We start from the raw sequence: 18,997 nt of genomic DNA on the forward strand, positions 1-18,997 counted from the left end.
GCTGCCAAAGCTGGTTTTATTCCTTGGCTGAGTCTGAGAATTTCCAGTTGAGGAGCCTAATGTCAAAGTCCTTCCACGATAATTATTTTCTTTTACCATACTAAGAAAAATAAAAAATTCACAATTTGAAGCAAATCAACCACTTCTTTTCCTTATAAGTTCATTTCTCCTTTAGAAATATGAGATCGAAAATAAATATTTACTGAGAGAGCAAAGGTCAAAATAGTGCCTGTGTTCAGACATGGCAACAAAGATTAGCAAGACTCCAAAAGCTTTTTGTAGGCACCACCCTGAATAGAAAAAAGGCAGGGCTGTTCTCCCCCAAGATCTAAGCTATTTTCATTTACCTTTGTAATCACCATTCTGGATCACGCCAACCGTGGAAGAACAAGGCAAGAGACTGCACATGTAAGACTTTTATGAGGTAATCACGTGTCTCAACAGTAGGCTTGATGGTTTACACACTATCAAGAAAGGCAATCAATTTTAAGTCATTAAATAACCTACTTTCAAGATACCAACACATATTAATTAATTCATCTTCTCAGCCCACTGTGGGGTAGCTTTTATCAACGCCATTTGTTGGGGAAACCTGATCAAGGAGAATAGTAATAGTATTTTCTATTTACAAAACACCTTCCCATGAAGAGCTCCACCTGTTTATCCTCTCAATCTTCTCACATTCCTGTGAGGTAGGTGGCACTAGCGGCTTCCTTGGTAAGCCTGCACTTTCCTCACTAGTCAGGACATACTGCCTGGGATTAACCCTGGCCTTGGACTCAAGTCTGAACTGCACGTAATTCAAGTCCTGAACTTCTGCTTTTCTCAACCGCCATCTTGCAATGCGTCACATTCCCAAAAGGCCTGGGGTCATCCATGTTGTTTAAGCTCATGTGCTTGGTGTTCATAAAGCATATTGTTATGATTTCTCTAACTGGACCCTGTAAGTTTTATCTTGAAGCCCCAGAGCTACATTATTTTTTTGTTTACTGTCTGTGCGCTGGCATTGTAAATGATGTCATCAGGAATGTACAAAATTCTTAAGACAAAGCTGCAGGGCCAATCAAAGCAACTCACTTGGGGAAGAGCGCATTTCTTCTTTTCTTTTCTTTTCGCTCCTTTTAAGTAGCTGACACACAAAAAGATGACTCATTAAGCCCCAGAGAGGTGACTGTGCCTTGGAAGGGCTTCTTATGCCGCCGTCCACAAAGAGACCAGAGTGGCAGCGCGAGGCCTCCTCTTCTGTGCGTTCTCCTCCAGGCGGAATGTGCATTTGTGTGGCTACAACACAATTCTAATCTCCCCTGAAAGACGGCTCCTTCCATGTGACAGGCTCCACAGTGGCCTGAGTGCCTGCCTCATGCTGCCCATGCCGTTAACATGCTGAAATACCAGACGCCTTTAATCGCTCCTTTTTGAGAAGCTAAGATGCGACAGAAGCAGCAAAGCTGGAAAGAGCTCCACGCGGACAGAAAGGCGGCCGGCCCCAGCGCCCGAACTCACTTTCTCATGGGCCCAACCTCTTTGTGTGTTGCTCACTTATGTGTCAATTTGCAGGACTTTGGGGCATGAGAACCATGGAGCCGCGCGGTTCTGGCAGCCTCTCCCTTTGACAGGCAAAGCCAAACACATGTGGCCTTTAGTACATTTTGCATTCAAAAGTGTTTTGTTTCAAACATGCCTATTTTAAAATATGTAATTTTCCTATTTTGAGTGCGTTGTATGTAAGCTGGCCACAGGAGGAGCTCTGCCACATGAATTAGAAAAAAAAGAAGAAAGGCAACAGGCCCTAATTCAGCCCTACCCCTGCCAGATGCCTCTGTGTACTGGGGGCCACCGGGGTTATCCCAGGTGAGAGAAGTCTCAGTCCAACAAACACCTGATGTGACGTCCTGGGGCACACGCAGATTTTGTCTGAGATTACAGAAACTGAATCTGTAATCTCAGGGCCAGATAATAGTATTAACAAGACCCTGAGCTACACAATAGGATAGCTGGAAAGAAAAGGCTGTACTCTCCCCAAAGAATAGTGCTTTTAAAAGCTAACTCAATGAAGGAAAAAAAAAAAAAAAAGAAAAAAAGAAACGGCTCTGAAAGTGCCTCTTCAAACAATATTTACTTTTACTGGGTTCCTGCTAATCAAACAGAACTTAGTCAAAAGCTATTCTGAAAAATACATTTGATGATTTCAGCTGTAATTGCGTTGTTTAAAGAAAGGTACTGAAGAAAAAATATAGCTAATGGGATCAGTAATCTGGTAAGTTCAGATGTGTTTGGGAAAACCCCTCCTCTCTTTGATAAATCATTAAAATTCTGCTCAGGTAAATGTGTTTTGACTTGAAATTCCAATCATAGAATGAGCTATTTCCTAAGGCCTCTGGGGAGGGAAGACAAGGGTGAGCCCACCACAGACAGAAGACCCGGGATTAATTTATAAGGCTAATTCCACTTCTTATTAAGCACATCACTCTGCCCAACTGATCCCAAGGGCAGGATCTCACCCAGATCCCCAACATCAAATAAAATTTCCTTCCTTCTTAAAATACCAGTTTTTAGAAATTGGACTAAATCTTGCTGTTCTATAACCAAAATGTAGAAACCATGGCATCAACCATGAAATTAACCTTAGCCACAATCAGAATTTAAAGACAAAAGGATTCAGGGAAGATTTTAATCAGTCATCCTTTTTTTTATCCATGAAAGGGTGAGAAAAAAATATAGTGTCTCTCACATGGTAGGAATTCAATAACTATTTGTTGAACTGGATTCTTTCCTCCCATTTATTTTAAAATTTATTCTGCTACTTAAAGCAGACCATTCATTCAACAATTGAGCACTTAACTTGGGCCAAGTGCTGTGCTAGATTTTAGAGATACTGAGAGAAAAAGTCTGCCCTCGTGGCTCACATTCTAATAAGAAACAGACAATAACCAAATATCCGAGTAGGTAGACAAGGTAGCTGTGATAAAGCGTGGTGAGGCTATGAACAGGACAATGAACTAGAGAGCTCCAGAGTCCTATCTCTTCCAGCCCACTGCTATTACTTTTTTAAAATTTCAATTACTGATTTGGCTTCCTACAGTTAGCAGGCAAATACTGTATTTGCTCAAAAAAATTGAAGCCCGCTATTGGGACAGCATTTGGAGAAAAGCTTTTAAGACTGCTTGAATATATAAATGAGAAGATATGTCAAAAATTTAAAGAGTTATTTCTGGGATAAAAGTGAAATCATTCTGTAGTTTATTTTGGAGAAATGGGAGTGGCCAAAGGTCAGAAACGACATGCCTTAAAACTCATATTCTCACTTCTTCACACTTGCTCTCGCTCCAACAAAAACCTCACAGAGCTTACAGATCTTTGGAGAGGTGGAAGAAAGAGAGTCTAGACTGAATGTCCACGACCAACTCTGTGTGATGGTTATGTAACAGTGCGGCCTATCTTGCACCTATGGCATGTTTCCTGTGGTGACACTTTATATAGAGTATGCATGCCTGGCTTTATATAGAGTACTCAGGAAGAGAGGGGAGGGAGAAGATGGAAAGCAGAGATGATTTTGTGAACATGTTCATAACTATCTTTAAATGACTCGCTTTGTTTTCTTGCAGTACTGGGAATCGAACCCAGGGCTTCATGCATGCTAGGCAACAATGCTACTGCTGAGCTCCATTCCAGCCCTTTTTATCTTATTTTGAGACAAGGTCTCACTAAATTGCCCATGCTAGGTTCAAACTTTACATCCTCCTGCCTCAGCTTTCCAAGTAACTGGCATTACAGTTGTTATGCTATCACACCCAGCTTAAAGTAACTGGTTTTATATATCATAAATTGAGCTCCCAAAGATTTAGAAGGGCAGTGTAACATCTATAATGTTTTATCTCATTTCCTTCTACAACAACTATAATACTTTCACATCCTAAGAAGATTTCTGGTAATTTACCGTATATAATAATGTTTCCTAGTATAGGATTGGAAGGTTCGCTAATTACATGCAAATAAAAATAAGTTTATCAGGATTCATCCAAAAGCAAAAAATAAAGTTGTATCTGGCAGTCAGACAAGTCAATTTCATGTTATGGTGTCAACAAATAAAAAAAAAAGGACTAGCAGCACTTAAAAAAATTTTCCACATAGAAAGAATCCTCCTGTGTCAGAACCTTTGCCAAAATTCCAACTGCATGAACCCTAGGGCTGGAAGGGGCTCTGTCAGGACTGCGGGGTGCTGGCTCGGGCAGGGGACCCTGAGAAGCACACAGCAGACAGGAGCAGGCATTCGGAGCAGAGCCGTGTGGGGACACCGCGAAAGGGGCAATGGAGGAGGGACGGAGGGACAGCAGTGCAGAGACAGTCTGCAGGCCGTAGTCCCTCCAGAGTCACACACCCCAGAGAAGCAGATCTGTCCTGCCCTTTCAATGACTGGAAACAGCCCTTTTCCCATGGGGAATGTGAGCTCAGCATACTGGATTCAGAGCTGGGCTAGGAAGAGGGGGAACCTGAGCAGTGCACTGCCGTGATGGCTGTGAGTGTGTTACACATTTTAATAAAACTGTGGAAATAGTCACAGCAGCAAATACTTCTTGAGCAGCGACACAGGCACTCTGAAGGGTGGCAGCTTACTCTTCTTACTCTCTCTATACAAAGCGGACATGATGTGGCAGCCAGGCCATGCTCCACATGCTTCTGTGCCTGAGATAAATTCTACTATTATTCACATGTTGTAGATAGGGAAAAGAAACAGAGAGGGAGCCTCGGGCGGGGAGCGCCGGTCCTCAGACCGGCAGCTCACTCCCAGCCTCATAGGCCCCCGGAAGGAGGGCTTCCGGCGCACAGGGAGCCATGGGCAGGGAGCGCCGGTCTTCCGGCTGGCTAGCTTCCTGCCTCATAGGCTCCCGGAGGGAGGGCCCCCAGCGCAAGGGGAGCCATGCGGCGGCGAGCGCTGTTGCGCACCGGCCCTTAGGCTGGCCACCGCCGCTCAATTGAGATCTATCATGACACAGAGAAACAGTGACACAATTGGCCCACCATGCACCGACTGCGGTTGCCCACCCACGAATGTGTGTGAATCATTCAAACTTTGAACAACCCCTGGGAATACATGCCACACAACGGGCCATTCTTGCTCCTGCCATTGAGAACCAGAAAGGTCCAGAGCCAGCGGAGGAGCAGCTGCTGAACAAGGACTCAGAGAACATGAGAATGCAGACTAAGCCCACGGAGTCAGAGGTCCAGTGGACTGGGGTCACGAGAGCTGCTCGGAAGCTGTAAACCAGGAGGACCTTGCACAATACCTGCAGAGACTCACTGGAAGCCATTCTTCCCCTGACAGTACAGGCTGTGGTGGAGCTCCGGAGAAGTCTGCAGCAGGATTCCTGCTGCCTGTGCTGACAGTTGGGGAGAGGACACTAACTGGTTGTGGGGTCCCAATGCGATGGGAGGCTGGAGAGAAAACGCTACAAAAAATGGCTTTGCCCCAGACGACTCATTGATTTTTGACAACCCTTAGGCTGTAACTACTTGTTAGATCCTTCTTGTGTATCTCTGTTTTCCTGAGAAACCACTTTGAAGATACCACCATGTATTACAGCAGTCATTGATATTTTCCTACCAATCTATCCATAACTCTGTAATGTTTGTATTGTTCCTATCCTATTTCATAATGGATCCATGTTTATTATTACGTGTTTCCTACAACAACCATTGAGAATTATTGAATGATTATTCAGTAGGTCACTCATGTATAGTTCTATTTATATTCGTTAGAAGCCACTTTGAAGATACCTAAGTATAGTACAACAACTATTGATAATCTCCTACCTCTTTTGTCTGTAACTCACTATCATTTGTCTATTTGTTTTCCTGAGAAACTATCTTATAGATAACAATATGTAAAACAATAACCATTGATAATTTCCTACCACTTTGTCTGTAATCTGGTAAGCCCCTCCTATTATGTTATCCTTCTTTTACTCTTTAAAATAAAAATAAAAAAATAAAAAAACAGAGAGGTTAAGTAACTTCTTTGAGGTCACACAGCTACATACATTATTGTCAATAAAAAACTCTCCCAAATGGTTTGGGTCTTCCTCGTTGGCTACCTCTGAGAGAGTCCAGGGGCAAGAGGCAATTGGGATTTTACATTCTCTGACCCATCCTGATTCCTAGAATGTCCCCTCATGGCAAAAAATTTAAATGAAGACTTTGGAGTCCTGTGCCCATGTATATAGGTCTACACACTCCTAGAAGGCCCTGCTTTCCAAGTTGCTCAAGGTATTTATAGCATTGAGTCTAACCGCACAAGCTTGAAGCGGACTATGGAATTAGAATTCAGTTTCACCACTTACTAGCTGGTTATTTAGAATCTTTGTGCTGTAGTTTCTTCATCTGTGAAATGGCCATAACAACTGGGAGAAGAAAACCTGTTTTCATATGCCTCACTCAAAATGGTACCTGGTGCATAGTACGTGCTTAAAAAGTGGTCGCTGTGGCTGTCAGCGCCTCATATTTGGGGTACCCTAAGGCCAGATTATTCACACTCCATTTAGCACAGATGCATGAGGTGCCCACATTGTGAAGCAGGGTGTAAAAGATGAGTAAGGTAATTACTGTCCCCAGAAACGCCCTTGCAGCTAATGAACCACCGAAGGCTCGCTCCCTGATAGCGACTCAAGGCCTGCAGCTCCGGGGGCCAATCCCTATCTCTGTTTTTATCTTTTTGATGGGAGGGAAAAACACAGACTGCGGGGTCTGGCAAACGTGGTTTGAATCCCTGCTTTTCTATGCCATATGACCTTGCGAGAATCAGATTGCCTTGCAAAGCCTCAGTTTCCTAAATTTGTAAAACAAGGAGAGAATAAGTATCAAATGGCAGCAGTGATAGTACTAACTTCATACGGTAGCTGCAAAGAGCAAGCAGGACAAGGCACAGTGCCAGGTATATAATATAGGGAGAGTTAACAAAACATGACATAAAAACAGAAAAGAAACAATAAAAAATGTAAAAAAAAAAAAAAAAGAAAAAGAAAAAACACGATAGCTTTAACAACAACAAAAACCCTATCCAATTATTCCTCTAAATGCACAGTCCCGAAAGGAGAAAGGCCATGTCTGATTTCCCAGGGATATCTAGACTCCAAGTGATTACCAGCTTTGGGGAGAACAAGCCGGTTCCACAGAAACAGATGAGCCAACTCGGAGCAGGAGGGAAGGCCTGGACTCCACCAAAGTAGGCGGAGTGCAAAAGAAACCTCAGGCCCTCTCGCTTCTCCCCAGGCCAAGCTGGTGTGTTTTGCAAACCTGTGACCAGGACCTGTTGCCCTTCAGCCCCAGAGAGTTCTCCACACCCAGTCAGACAAACAGACGCACCTCTGCCTCCAGCAGAGGCCCCCAATGAGTGGCTCTCAGAGGGCTGGAAACCTTCCGCAGTTCTTACAGCATAGGTGCCACGCTAATTTCACCCCTCACCGCACACACACACCCCCTCTCCTCTGGCCCAGGCATTAGCGCCGTTTCTGCCCCTCCACTCTGATGAGTGTGACCGGCCTCAGCATCACTGAGCTCTTCTTTCATGATGACTTTAAGGCCCCAAACCCTGCCAGGCCGCTATTGCGGGTTCTTCATCCACAAAGTCAGTGGTGGAAAGGATCAGTTTACCCAGAGCAAAAAAGCCAAACATAATCTCTGGCTAGCAGATAAGAAACACCATGGATAGTCAGTAACTGTATACATATCCCTCCCTGTAATTTATACTGTAACCCTAAAAAGAGGTTCTAGATGCATTGCCAAGTTACTCAGCTTTAACTTTGTTTTACTGAATGCCAAGGCTTTCCTGTCTGTGCAATTTTCTTTTCTCCGTATACATTTTCTTCCTAGGTCTGCACAAGTGAGTGACTTCCCAATTTGCAAAATAAATAAATTTTTTAAATCTACACATATGCTGGGTGTGGTGCTGCACACCTGTGACCCCAGCACTTGGGAGGCTGAGGCAGGAGGATTGCTGGGAATTTGAGGCCAGTCTGAGCTACACAGCAAAACCTGTCTCAAAACCGCCCCCCCACACACACACACAGCCTGAGGGAGCATCTTTCCAGGATTCAAGTATTAGGTAGGTGCCTGGACTCCACAAACACTGCTGCTTTTTCAAACAACCTGAGACTTTGATTTTTGATTCTGTTTTCCAATTCTTGTGAACACTGCCATTGAATTAGTCTTCAAGCTAAGCTACTTAGGATGAAATGGCAACTTTGACTCATCAAAGCACCAGTATAGCAAATATGCCAAGGCTTTGAGACACATAATTCAAGCAGCAAACACCCAAGGAATTGGACAATGTACAGATGTTTTATAGGTTCGGTGAGTACAGCATAAATTACGTAAAATACATAAAAATCTTGCCAGGTGTAATGTTGTGCAATCCTAGCACTCCGGAGGCTGAGGAAGATGGACTGCCATGAGTTTAAGGCCAGCCTGAACTGCATAGTGAGATCTTGTCTCAACAAACAAACAAATAAACAAACCGAACAAACAGAAAAATCTTTAGCAAAGGCCTAGGTATTGGTAGACACTGATATTGTCATGCACTGAATATACAGTTATCTGTAACATAACTATCTCCTTTTGGCTGGTTAGCAGATACAGTCACTCTCATAAAGTGTTTCCCCTCTACCTCCCTGCACATATGTTTATGTATGTGCATGGCTCTTTCAACAACACAGTAGCCCTTAAGCTTGGTGGAAAAACATCCAGCTTCATAAAAGAAATGTCCACTATAGCTAGCTTGAGACTATCACTTTACAAACTGAACAAAATCCAAAAGTTTGATTTATTTTGTTGGCAAGATTGTGGGGGAAAAGGCACTCTTTTATATTATTGGTGGCAGTATAAAATAGTACAAATCCTATGAAGGACAATTTGGCTATATCTGTATTTTGCATGCATATAACCTTGACCTGCCAACTTAACTTTATGGAATTTATCCTTGCTAATGCACTTGTAAAAGAACAAAATTTCAGGCTATTTATTGAGGCATATTTAGTAATAGCAAAAAAAAAAAAAAGTGCTGAAAAGAACTCACTGTCTAACAACACAGAGTTGGTTAAATAAATTATTTAAATACTATGCCACTACAAATACCTTTTTAAAAGAATGAGGAATTCTCCCGTAACAGAAATTGCTCTGAGATATATTAAATGAAAAAAGTGTGCATACAACTTGGTATGGTGTTGCACACCTACAACCCCAGCTCTCTGGGAGGCTAAGGAAGGAGGATCTCAAGTTTGAGCCCAGTGTGGGCAATTTAGTAACAAGACTCCATCTCAAAATAAAAAATAATAAAGTTACTGGAGATGTAGCTCAGCGCAAAGACCCTGAGCTCAATCCCCAGTACTAGGGAAAAAAAAAAAGAATGCACTACATTCCCTCTATGTGCTTAAAAAACTCTGAAGGATACACAGGAAACCAAAATTAGGGGTTACTTCTGGGGGACTGAAGACAGCTGGGAACACAGCAGACCTGCAGAAAGGAGTAGGAATGAGATGGGAGATTAGGGCAGGGCAAAGCTGGCTGGGGAAGTAGGTGTGACCTGTTAATCATAAGATCCCAGAACACATGGGCGAAGAATTCCCAAAGCCCTACACCTGGACTTCCCTCCAGAACTCCAGATGATTTTCAGTAGGATGGCCTAGACCTGACATCAGCCTGAGCTGTGGGATTCCAGCACTGCCTCTCAGGACAGTTTCGAGATCTGGACAACATATAAGGATGCAGACACACAAGGCACCCACTGCTCTCTCTTCACAGTATCTCACTCTGCCTTCTCCAGGGTGTCCTTTTCTTGCTTTTTCTCCTTTTACTCTGCCCAAGCTGGCTCTGCAAAGGCAGTTTCTCCCTTGCTCTTCACTTTTACATTCTTGAATAAATTTGGCCACTACTTTTTTTGCGCATTTTGTTCAATTCTTTGAGACAAGAAACAAGAAGAACCTGAAATCTAACTCCAGAGGGACAGGCAGGCAATGCAGAACCTACAGCTACTTTCAGAAAGAGCTACCTAATAACAGGAGGAGATGTTTTACTATAAGCCTTTTTATATTTTTTAAAGTTTTGAATCAAGTTTCCATATTGCCAATTCACAAATTTTAATCCGAATTGTTTTCTATTTAAAAATGGGTATGGTATGTTCATACAATGGCTTACTCAGCAAACCAAAGAAACGAGACATTTAAGGCCTTATATGTGTACTGTCAAGTGAAAGAAGCCCATGTAAAGAGTTTACACTGTATGATCCCAACTACAGGATATTCTAGAGGCAAATCTAGAGGCAGTAAGATTAGGATTGGTTAGGGGTGAGGGACAGGGAGAGGTATGAATAGGTAAAGGAGGATATGTGTGTGTGTATGTGTGTGTTGTGTGAAGGACTGAAGCTAGGCCAGCCTAGCTTGCACATGTTAGGCAAGTGATCTGCCAGTAAGGTAACACTCCCAGACTTTTTTTAAAATGTTATTTTGACACAGGGTCTTGCTAAACTTCCCAATCTGTCCTTGAACTTGTAATCTTCCTGCCTCATCCTACAGAATAGTTGGGGTTACAGGGGTGCACACCAACATCCTGGACACAAAGGAGTTTTAGGACAGTGAAACTATTGTTTGATTTTGTATTGGTGACTACATGGCATTATCAATTGTCCAAACACATAGAACTGTTCAACACAAGAGTGAATCCTAATGTAAAGCTTTTTGTTAATAGTAATTTATGGATATTAGCTGATCAATTTTAACAAATGTGCCACACTAATGCAAGATTTAAATAACAGGAAAAACTTCATAGGAGACAGCGAGGGTAGGTATAAGGGCACTCTGTACTATCTGCTCAATTTTCTGTAAGCTTAATACTCCTCTAAAAATTAAGCTTATGAATTTTTTATAAATGCTTATGTATAAATATGTAGATGTGTCTTTTGTTGAGACAGGGTCTCACTATGCAGTTCAGGCTGGCCTTGAACTCACTATGTACCCTTGGCTGGCCTCAAATTCTCCACAATCTGCCCCAGTCTTGTGCATGCTGGGATTACCCACACTTATCACCATGCCTGGCACAAGTTGCCTCTGTAGGCAAAATGAAAGAAAGCACAGTAATTCTTCCTAGGGCTGTTGAGACGATTCACAAAAAGAATTCTGCATGGAAAATGCTTAGCACAGGGCCTAATATAAAAGGAAAGCTCAAAATGTTAGCTGCCACTATAATGGTAATTGATTATTCATGGAATGGCTGATTTGACACTTCAAGTTCCAAGGTTACTAATTCCACTACCAGCATTTCAATAATATCCCAACAGGGCCCCAAATTCTCATTTCCAAACAGCCCCACTTTGAACACAACCCACATTGCCCACACACCTCCGACTTCTTTACTCGCAGATGCTATTTTCCCTCCTACTGGGCCTTACACTGCAAGCTCAGGCCCTGAAACTCTTCCTAGCAGCAACCTGCCCATCCTACCTCGACCCGTTACCACTCAGAACTTGATCCCGCCTCTTCCCCAGACCCCGGTTTAACTCGTCTCCACTTCTTCCCTTTCCCAGAGTTGAAGGAAGCTCCTACCCAGATACTCGTAGTCGGGTTGGGCTAGGCGCTCGGGACTCAGCATCCTTTGATCCGGGGAGCTTCCAGGCTGTAGTTCTCCGACTTCCGGAAACCAGATTGCCTCCGCTCTCCGTTGCCATGGCACCCAGGCTGCTAGAGGAGAGATGCCCGCGGAGAGGGTATCCCGCAAAGTCTCCGTGCTGCAACGCGGAGCCAGCCAAGCAAGTTCCGGGAGCAGTCGCTTCGCGGCGGTAGAGGTTTCTTGGGACTCTCATATTTGCGGAGTTGGTTTTAGAGGACTCGGAGGTGGTGAAGCCTTTTTTAATCTGTCGTATTTCCTGATTTCGAAGAATTACTGTCAGCCGTCCGTATCCGCAATTTCTGGATTTAAAAACTGTTCCTGCTTTATATAGCTTTTATCCTAACTTACAACATTTCCACCCGTGTTCTCTCATAAATACCCAAATCCTAGAACCTATTTTTATCTCTTTACCTTAAATTTCTACAAAGTGCTTTCACGTGCGTATTATATTTTGGCTGCTTCTTGTGTCTTTTAGCCTGTGATAGGGCTGGACATACAAAAAGTGCTCATTAAGTCTTCTGTAAGTTAATTGCTGTTTCCTCTCAAATTCCTCCTTAGACCATCCTCCTACTCCCATGCCTTACTATTCCCTTTCCCAAGTGTCTTTCCCTCTCCCCCCCCCCCACTTCTTGAGGGGAAGAGTGTAGAAATAAGGACACCTATTACCTGTTCTCCCACATGCAAACAGCTGCTGTCTTCTCTTCTAAGGGGAGAGAGTATTGGTTGGCTTCCAGTTTCCCAGATGTCTCACTTTTTGCTCCTCTCCACTCCCAACAGCAGGTCAGAGATCTGCAGCAATTGTCAGAGTTAAAACCTAGCCGGGTGAGGGGGGCAGTCTGTCCTCTCATTTTTAGTAAGTGCCCTCCCCCTCCTACAAGGTGAGGTTTTGTGAAAAAGAAAGAAAGAAAACCAAAATCGCACCATCAAAGGAATGACTGGGAAACCAGGAGACCACCTACACTGGGAGGAGAGAGAAAGAGAAGGTTCTTTTCTTTGTGTTGTGAGTGATCTATTCTTAGCTTCGTCCAGCAAGGAGCCTCAAACCTCCTAATTCTCCCTTTCCCTTAAAATTGTATATGTGTCTCAATTCGAGGCTCCTGTGAGTCACTCTGGAGTTTGGATGTGGTGAGGAGAAAAGAATAGAGCCCAACTAGGAGCAGTGTTGAGTATTTTGAGGTAATGAATTTGCTAATTTGGAATTGAATGTGAAATCCTGCAAACTGGACTAAAAAATCCTGCCTTCTCCCCAACCCTCCAACCCTCCTCCCCTGCTACTTGAGGAGGCAGGAGTGCTATAATTTTCATATCTCTGGCTTATTATGACACTATTAACAAGGTGAAAGGATAGTAATTACTTTTGTTTGTTTTTTGAGACAGGGTCTCGCTCTGTAGTTCAAGCTTAAACTCATAAGGTAGCCCAGGCTGGCCTTGAACTTGTGGCACACGATCCTCCTGCCTCAGCCCCCTGAGAGCTGCAATGAAGGCAAGCTCCACCAAGCCCAGATTTAGGATAGTAATTATTAAAGATCTTTTTACTTTACTCCCAAACAACCTGAAGCTATTTGGAGATAATTTCACATATCCTCATGAAAACTGCTTAAGGCACTTCTCCCTTTTCTAAGTAGGGAAACTGAGGCACAGGTCACAGAAGCAACTTGTCTGGTATGATGCCTCCATCAGTCAGTGGGAGAGCTGGAACTGGATCTCAGCTATCCCAACATCCAGATTAGTGGCCTGACCACTAAACCACATAGCCTCTTTTTTTAGGGATTGTTGGCTTGGTGTTTATTTATTTATTTTTCCTTTTGCTCTGCCCTGCTAGCAACTGGAAGCTCCCAGATAAAAAGGAGAGAATTTTGAGTTCAGGGTGAACATTTGACATCCTCTTATTTGCAAAGCGTTATCCTTGGACTTGGAAGGTACTGCTACTGGGGTCGGTGTGGTGAGGCTGGGAACCAGCCCCAAGAATATAGCTTTGTTCAGGCATTAACCCATTTGCGGTTATAATAATGATAAGTTTCAGCACCAGTGGCGCCCGACTGCTAATGACTCAAAGAAAGCTAAATAAGAACAAGATGTCATCTCTGGAGCTATTTGTAGGTTTTTCCTACAGTTCTATCCCTTCCATAAAAAACCCTAAGGACCATTATATTTAGTCAGCCTTCTACTCTAATGTCCTGGACAATCTATAGAGAAGGAGGATTTAGAAGAGGGTAGGAAGTTGCCAAACTAAAGCTCCAAGAAGATGTGGGATTTCACAGAAATAACAGGTGGCTTTCTTACTGACTGTGTTTTGCTTCTTTACATTTTCCTATATTCTTAAGATTTTCTAATGAGCATGTATTGTAACCTGAAAGCAAGGAAGCTAACGAGTGGCACGCAAGTCTTTAAAATGTTTTCAGGAAGATGTGATGATCTTACAGATAGTGTGTATTTTTCTCAAAAAGAAGGACTACTTTCAGATTTTCTCCAGTCAAGGATTACATAATAGCAGATTTTGGCAACACACTGGTTGTGGCAGAAATTTTTCAGTAAAACATAAACATCAGTCTTAAGAAAAAGGGAAATACTCAAAAGTTCTTAAAATCAAGCATATTTATGTGATCCTGTTTGAATGTTAATGAAAGAAAAAAGTTAGCGTACAATTTAAAAGGATTTTTAGGTTCCTAAATCATCATTTTATGTTTCTAAAAATTTATCAGGACAAATACCCAGGCAAACCAATAAATCAGAAGACAGCCCCGTAATCCTGAACAGAAGCAAGTGATATGAAAGTGATCAAAAGTAGATGAAAACCAAGGATGTAGCTCAGATGTAGAATGGTTAGTGCTTACCCAGCAGGCATGAGGCCCTGGGTTCAATCCCCAGCACAGAAAAGAAAAAAAGTGGAAAAAAAAAAAGAAAAAAGAAAAGAAAAAAGTGACATGTTCAATGCAGAGCTATAACATAAATAACATCAGACTTAGAACATGAGCAAAGCATCCATAACAGAGAATATGTCAATATGTTAATTTATCAGATTACAGTTTCTGATTGTATAAAGAGAAAGTTCATAGAAATTTTAAATCTTTGGCTCTGCAGAGAACCTGTTAAGAGATTGATAGGGAAGAAAATCCTCTCTGTAATTGAAGACTACAGAAAAGCAAACATGAATGTACTAAATAGTTTAAACCTCAAGGAAATAATAAAACAGTAAGTACAGGCTGAATTATTGCTACAAAACAGGTTCAAGAAAACTAGGACAAGCTTTTATCAACCCATCAAGCAGAAAAGATGCTAACGGCAAAGTAGCTACTAAGAAATGCAGGTCATGAAATTTATGCCGAGCTGCTAGGCTCTTCTTTAAAAACTTATCTTCCCCAAGAGTGAAAGAGGAACTAAGTATAAAGCCACTGTCTGGGATTAACATGTTTCTATTAAAAATGCCAGCTGCAGAAAAGTCATTTGGAACTGCCACAAATCCACAGAACACAGTTTGGGGAAATCTGCAAATAAAAAGAAACTTTTCACAACCTCGTGGGTTGTAAAGAATAATGCACTATAAGAAAATGGTTAAGAGGACATGGCTTAAATTGAACTGGAGCTCAAAAGCAATTACAAACTTGTAGCTGCTTATTTTATATTTTCAAGTACTGCGACAAGTTGGGAATTACACTTTCATATAGTTTGAAATGTGGGAAGATTTTCTGATTCTTCTTCATATCCCATGAAATGTCATTACATCTCTCTCTGTCCTAGAGTAAGAACTTTTATAAGCAGTTATGTTTATCTTATTATTAATTTCTGAACTAGTCCAAGTTGTGATTTTCTTGAGGACAAAGACTGTTTTCATTCACCTTTATATTCCTAGGATCATACATAGTATCTGGCAGAAGAAAGTTATACAATAAGTGCCTGTTAAATGAATTTGCTCCCTTCTCAATTAAAAGTCTAAAAAACAAAGATCATCCAATCCATGGGACTTATGGTTGCCTTATAGCAACCAACTCATAAACAAGTTCATTAAACAAAAACCCAGAAAAATGTTGAGTGTGATGGTGCACAAATGTTGTCTCAGCTACTTGGGAAGCTGAGGCAGGAGGATCACTTGAGTTCATGAGTTCAAGAGCAGCCTAGTCAACACAGCAAGACCTTACCTCAGAAAGGGAGGAAAGGAAGGAAGGAAGGAAGGAAGGAAAGAAGGAAGGAAGGAAGGAAGGAAGGAAGGAAGGAAGGAAGGAAAGAAGGAAGGAAGGAAGGAAGGAAGGCATCAAAAATTAATCAGAAAGTACACCTAAAATTGAGTGTGTGACAGACCACCATGTTAGAAACGCTTCCCCAAAAAACTCAAGTTACAGAAGAAAAGACTTACTGACAGTGCTGCATGTAGACAAGTTAAGAAAATTAGTTCAGGAGAATGGAAAACATTGTTAAATCCATTTAGGACGTGAACTGGGAGTTCCCCACTTCAAAATCTTAGCACAAAAATCTGGAGTACTGTGTTTATTTTTCCTCTCCCAAGCCATCCTCTACATTATCCCGAGAGTTTACTCTAACATTCAAAGTTGTCCGTGTTACTTCCATGCTTAAAAAGTGTTGCTGACTCACCATTACTAGGATGAGGCAAAATTTCTTAGCACACAGACACATAAATCTCTTCACAGTTTGCTCCCAACCTCTTGTTCCAGTCCTCTTGCCTCACTCTTCCCACCTCCTCCTCCAGCCACACTTCCTCCTCAGTATTTCCAAAGATGTTGACCTCTTTAGTGAACATCCCTTCCTTGGCATAAGCCTCCTCCATGTTTCTGCCTAGTAAATGACACCTCCTCTAAGACTTAGGCTAACTGTCATCATCTCCACGAAACCTAATCCAAATTCCCAAGGAGTCAGTTGCCATGTGATATATTTTAGGGTTTGTTATATTATGTTTTCCTGAGTATTTACATGGGTATTTCTCCTGGTGGACTATGAGTTGTTTAAGACCAAAGAATAACTGTTATATACTTCCCTCTGGCCGGAAAGACAAAATAAATATTTATTGAAAGGTCAGGATGAAGACAAATGATTTAAGCTTGAAATGGGTAGAAATCAATTTTTAAAACTACCTATTGGCTATAGTAAACTCATGAAACGTATTGAAAAGGATGGGTATCCACACAGCTTCAAATGAGATTAGATAAATCCTGGATGATAGACCCATATAGTCTTAAGGGAAACTAGAACTTAGTGTGTAGTGGTCCTAGGGTTTTAGGAGGGACATTGGAAGGCAACATGTTTTCTCTGGCATACCCATTAGAGGTGTCACCAGAAGCATAAACCTAGACTCCATAGGATTTAGGCTCTGTGCTCACTTCCCAGTTCTTTTGTTCTTTTGAGAGCATTTTCTTAAGGACATTTAAATTAACTTTTAAAGCTTTTCTTAAGAGAGTAAAATTTCAGATATCAGCTTTCTAAAAAAACCAATACAGAAAAAGAAAAAACTTAGTACAGTTGTTAACCAACTATCTAGGCCATCTCTCTCCCTGGAAAAGTATCATCCCAATTGGCTAGAGTCAGAGGTAAACAAAGTAGAAAGATAAATTAAAACTAAGAGAAACATAATCCCTCCCTTATACTTTGTAAGAACTCAGTAAAGTTTTATTGAATAAACAAATATAAATATATAAGGGGCATTTAATTTAGAAAAAGTTTTCAGCAATAGTTTCTTATTGAGCTTTCCCTAATCTCCTATGTTCTTTTAGATGCACAAGACCATTGATCATCCTTCCAATATGGCGGCCACTATTGATCACTCTTCCAACATATCGCCACCACTGATCATTCTTTCAACATGGTGGCCACTTTTAAAACATTATACCTTTGTTGATGGCACTCCATCTATCTGGAATGTTCCTCTTCCCTCATTTTTTTCTTTCTTTACATAAATTTTCCTTACCTTCAAGTCCAGCTACCTTCACAGACTTAAGGGTCCTCTCCTGTTTGTTTTCACAGCCTTGGTGGAATGAACTTCTATGATGCTTTTGTCATACTATCATTGCTTTGCAAGTCTTCCTCTTCACCAGGTTCAGGGCATCTTAAATGAGGGACTCTGTCTTCCTGCTCTTTGCGTTTCCCCAGCCCTTGCAGACTGTCTGGTTTTCATTCATTTCTTAAAAGTTTATTGAGCAATATGTGGCGGGCACTATTTTAAGTACTGGAAAACAAAACAAATAAGATCCTCAGTCCCTTGGAGCTTATTATGTAGTGTTTTGGAGGTAGATAAATAAACATGTCACAACAAACAAGGTTATTACAAAGAATGATAAATGCTGTGGAGAAAACAAAATAGGGTAAAGGCAGTGAGTGAGTGCAAAGTAACTTTAGGGTGGTAAGGTGAGGCTTCTCTGAGTCTGTAATGTGGAGCTGAGACCAGCCATAGGGAGGGTTTGGGGAAATAGCATCCTAAGTGGAGGACACAGTACATGCACAGGTTGGAAGACAGAAATGACAGCATGCGACTGGGGCACAAAGAGCGAGGGGAAAGTGGTGAAGTAGGTTGAGGTCAGAACCTGGAAGGCAATGCAAGTGAGAAGTAAGGATCTCATTCTAAGTGTGACAAGAACCTGTCGGTTTTAAGCACATTCATGCCTGCTCTGACTCATGTTAAGTATCAAAGCACAGACCATTTACATGGTCTTATACTGCATGCACATTTATTATTAATGGATCTTTGTTGCTTGATCTATTTATCTACCATTCTAACTTTATCATGGCTGTTAAAATAAGCTAGATTTACAGAGCTATTTGTACAAAGCTTATATTTCTTTGTGGCAGATGTGCAAATATCAGCAGTCAGGGGATAAAAATGTGCTGGAAAGCCCCATCTTTCAAGTTAGGTGAGGGAACAGAATCAGCCACATACCCCAGATCGTACGTTGAATAATGCTGATGAGCTGGAACATGGAAAACACCAGCACTAGAAATGGTGGTGTGGAGGTGTGCAATTCAAGAAAGCACAGAAATGCAATTCGGACTGTTCCCTGAGGGTCTCGCTGTATCAGTTTCCGGTGCTATATCCCCTGAACCTAAGTAAAAGCATAACCAGTTTGCTAAAAGTTAGTGACACTTTTCCATAAATCCTGTGGATTCTTTCCTGGCTTGGGGACTTTCCACATACTTACTGTTCCTTCTGCCTACAAGACCCTCCCCATTCACTCTTAGCTTGATTTCCCTTCCCTCCCCTCCCCCTCCCCTCCCCCCTCTCCTTCCCTTCCCTTCCCTTCCCTTTTTGCAGTGTTGGGGATCCAACCCAGGGTCTGAGCTAAGCAAGCTCTTACCAGTGAGCGATATCCGCAGCCAGCCTGATGATTCTTATTCAGCTTGTAAA

General features: G+C 42.0%; 1 protein-coding gene across 6 annotated transcripts in view; it reads right to left on the bottom strand.

Annotated features, from left to right (window-relative positions):
• LOC102029188 (chromosome unknown open reading frame, human C11orf49) overlaps nucleotides 1–18,644 on the bottom strand; it is a 173,188-nt gene extending 154,544 nt beyond the window's left edge. For 2 of the 6 annotated variants that reach the window (XM_005384001.2, XM_005384000.2), the window contains exon 1: nucleotides 11,589–11,730. In XM_005384001.2, the coding sequence (XP_005384058.1) occupies nucleotides 11,589–11,634 (46 nt within the window). In that variant the 5' untranslated portion in view covers nucleotides 11,635–11,730. Of the gene's footprint in view, nucleotides 1–11,588; nucleotides 11,909–12,318; nucleotides 12,442–17,566; nucleotides 17,825–18,532 lie in introns of those variants that run through there. The other 4 variants (XM_013513933.1, XM_013513931.1, XM_013513932.1 and 1 more) reach the window with 4 other exon arrangements.
• Nucleotides 18,645–18,997: the final 353 nt, after the last annotated feature.

This window comes from Chinchilla lanigera, unplaced genomic scaffold, assembly GCF_000276665.1.
Source record: "Chinchilla lanigera isolate Chin_1 unplaced genomic scaffold, ChiLan1.0 scaffold00021, whole genome shotgun sequence".
Lineage (NCBI taxonomy): Eukaryota > Metazoa > Chordata > Mammalia > Rodentia > Chinchillidae > Chinchilla > Chinchilla lanigera.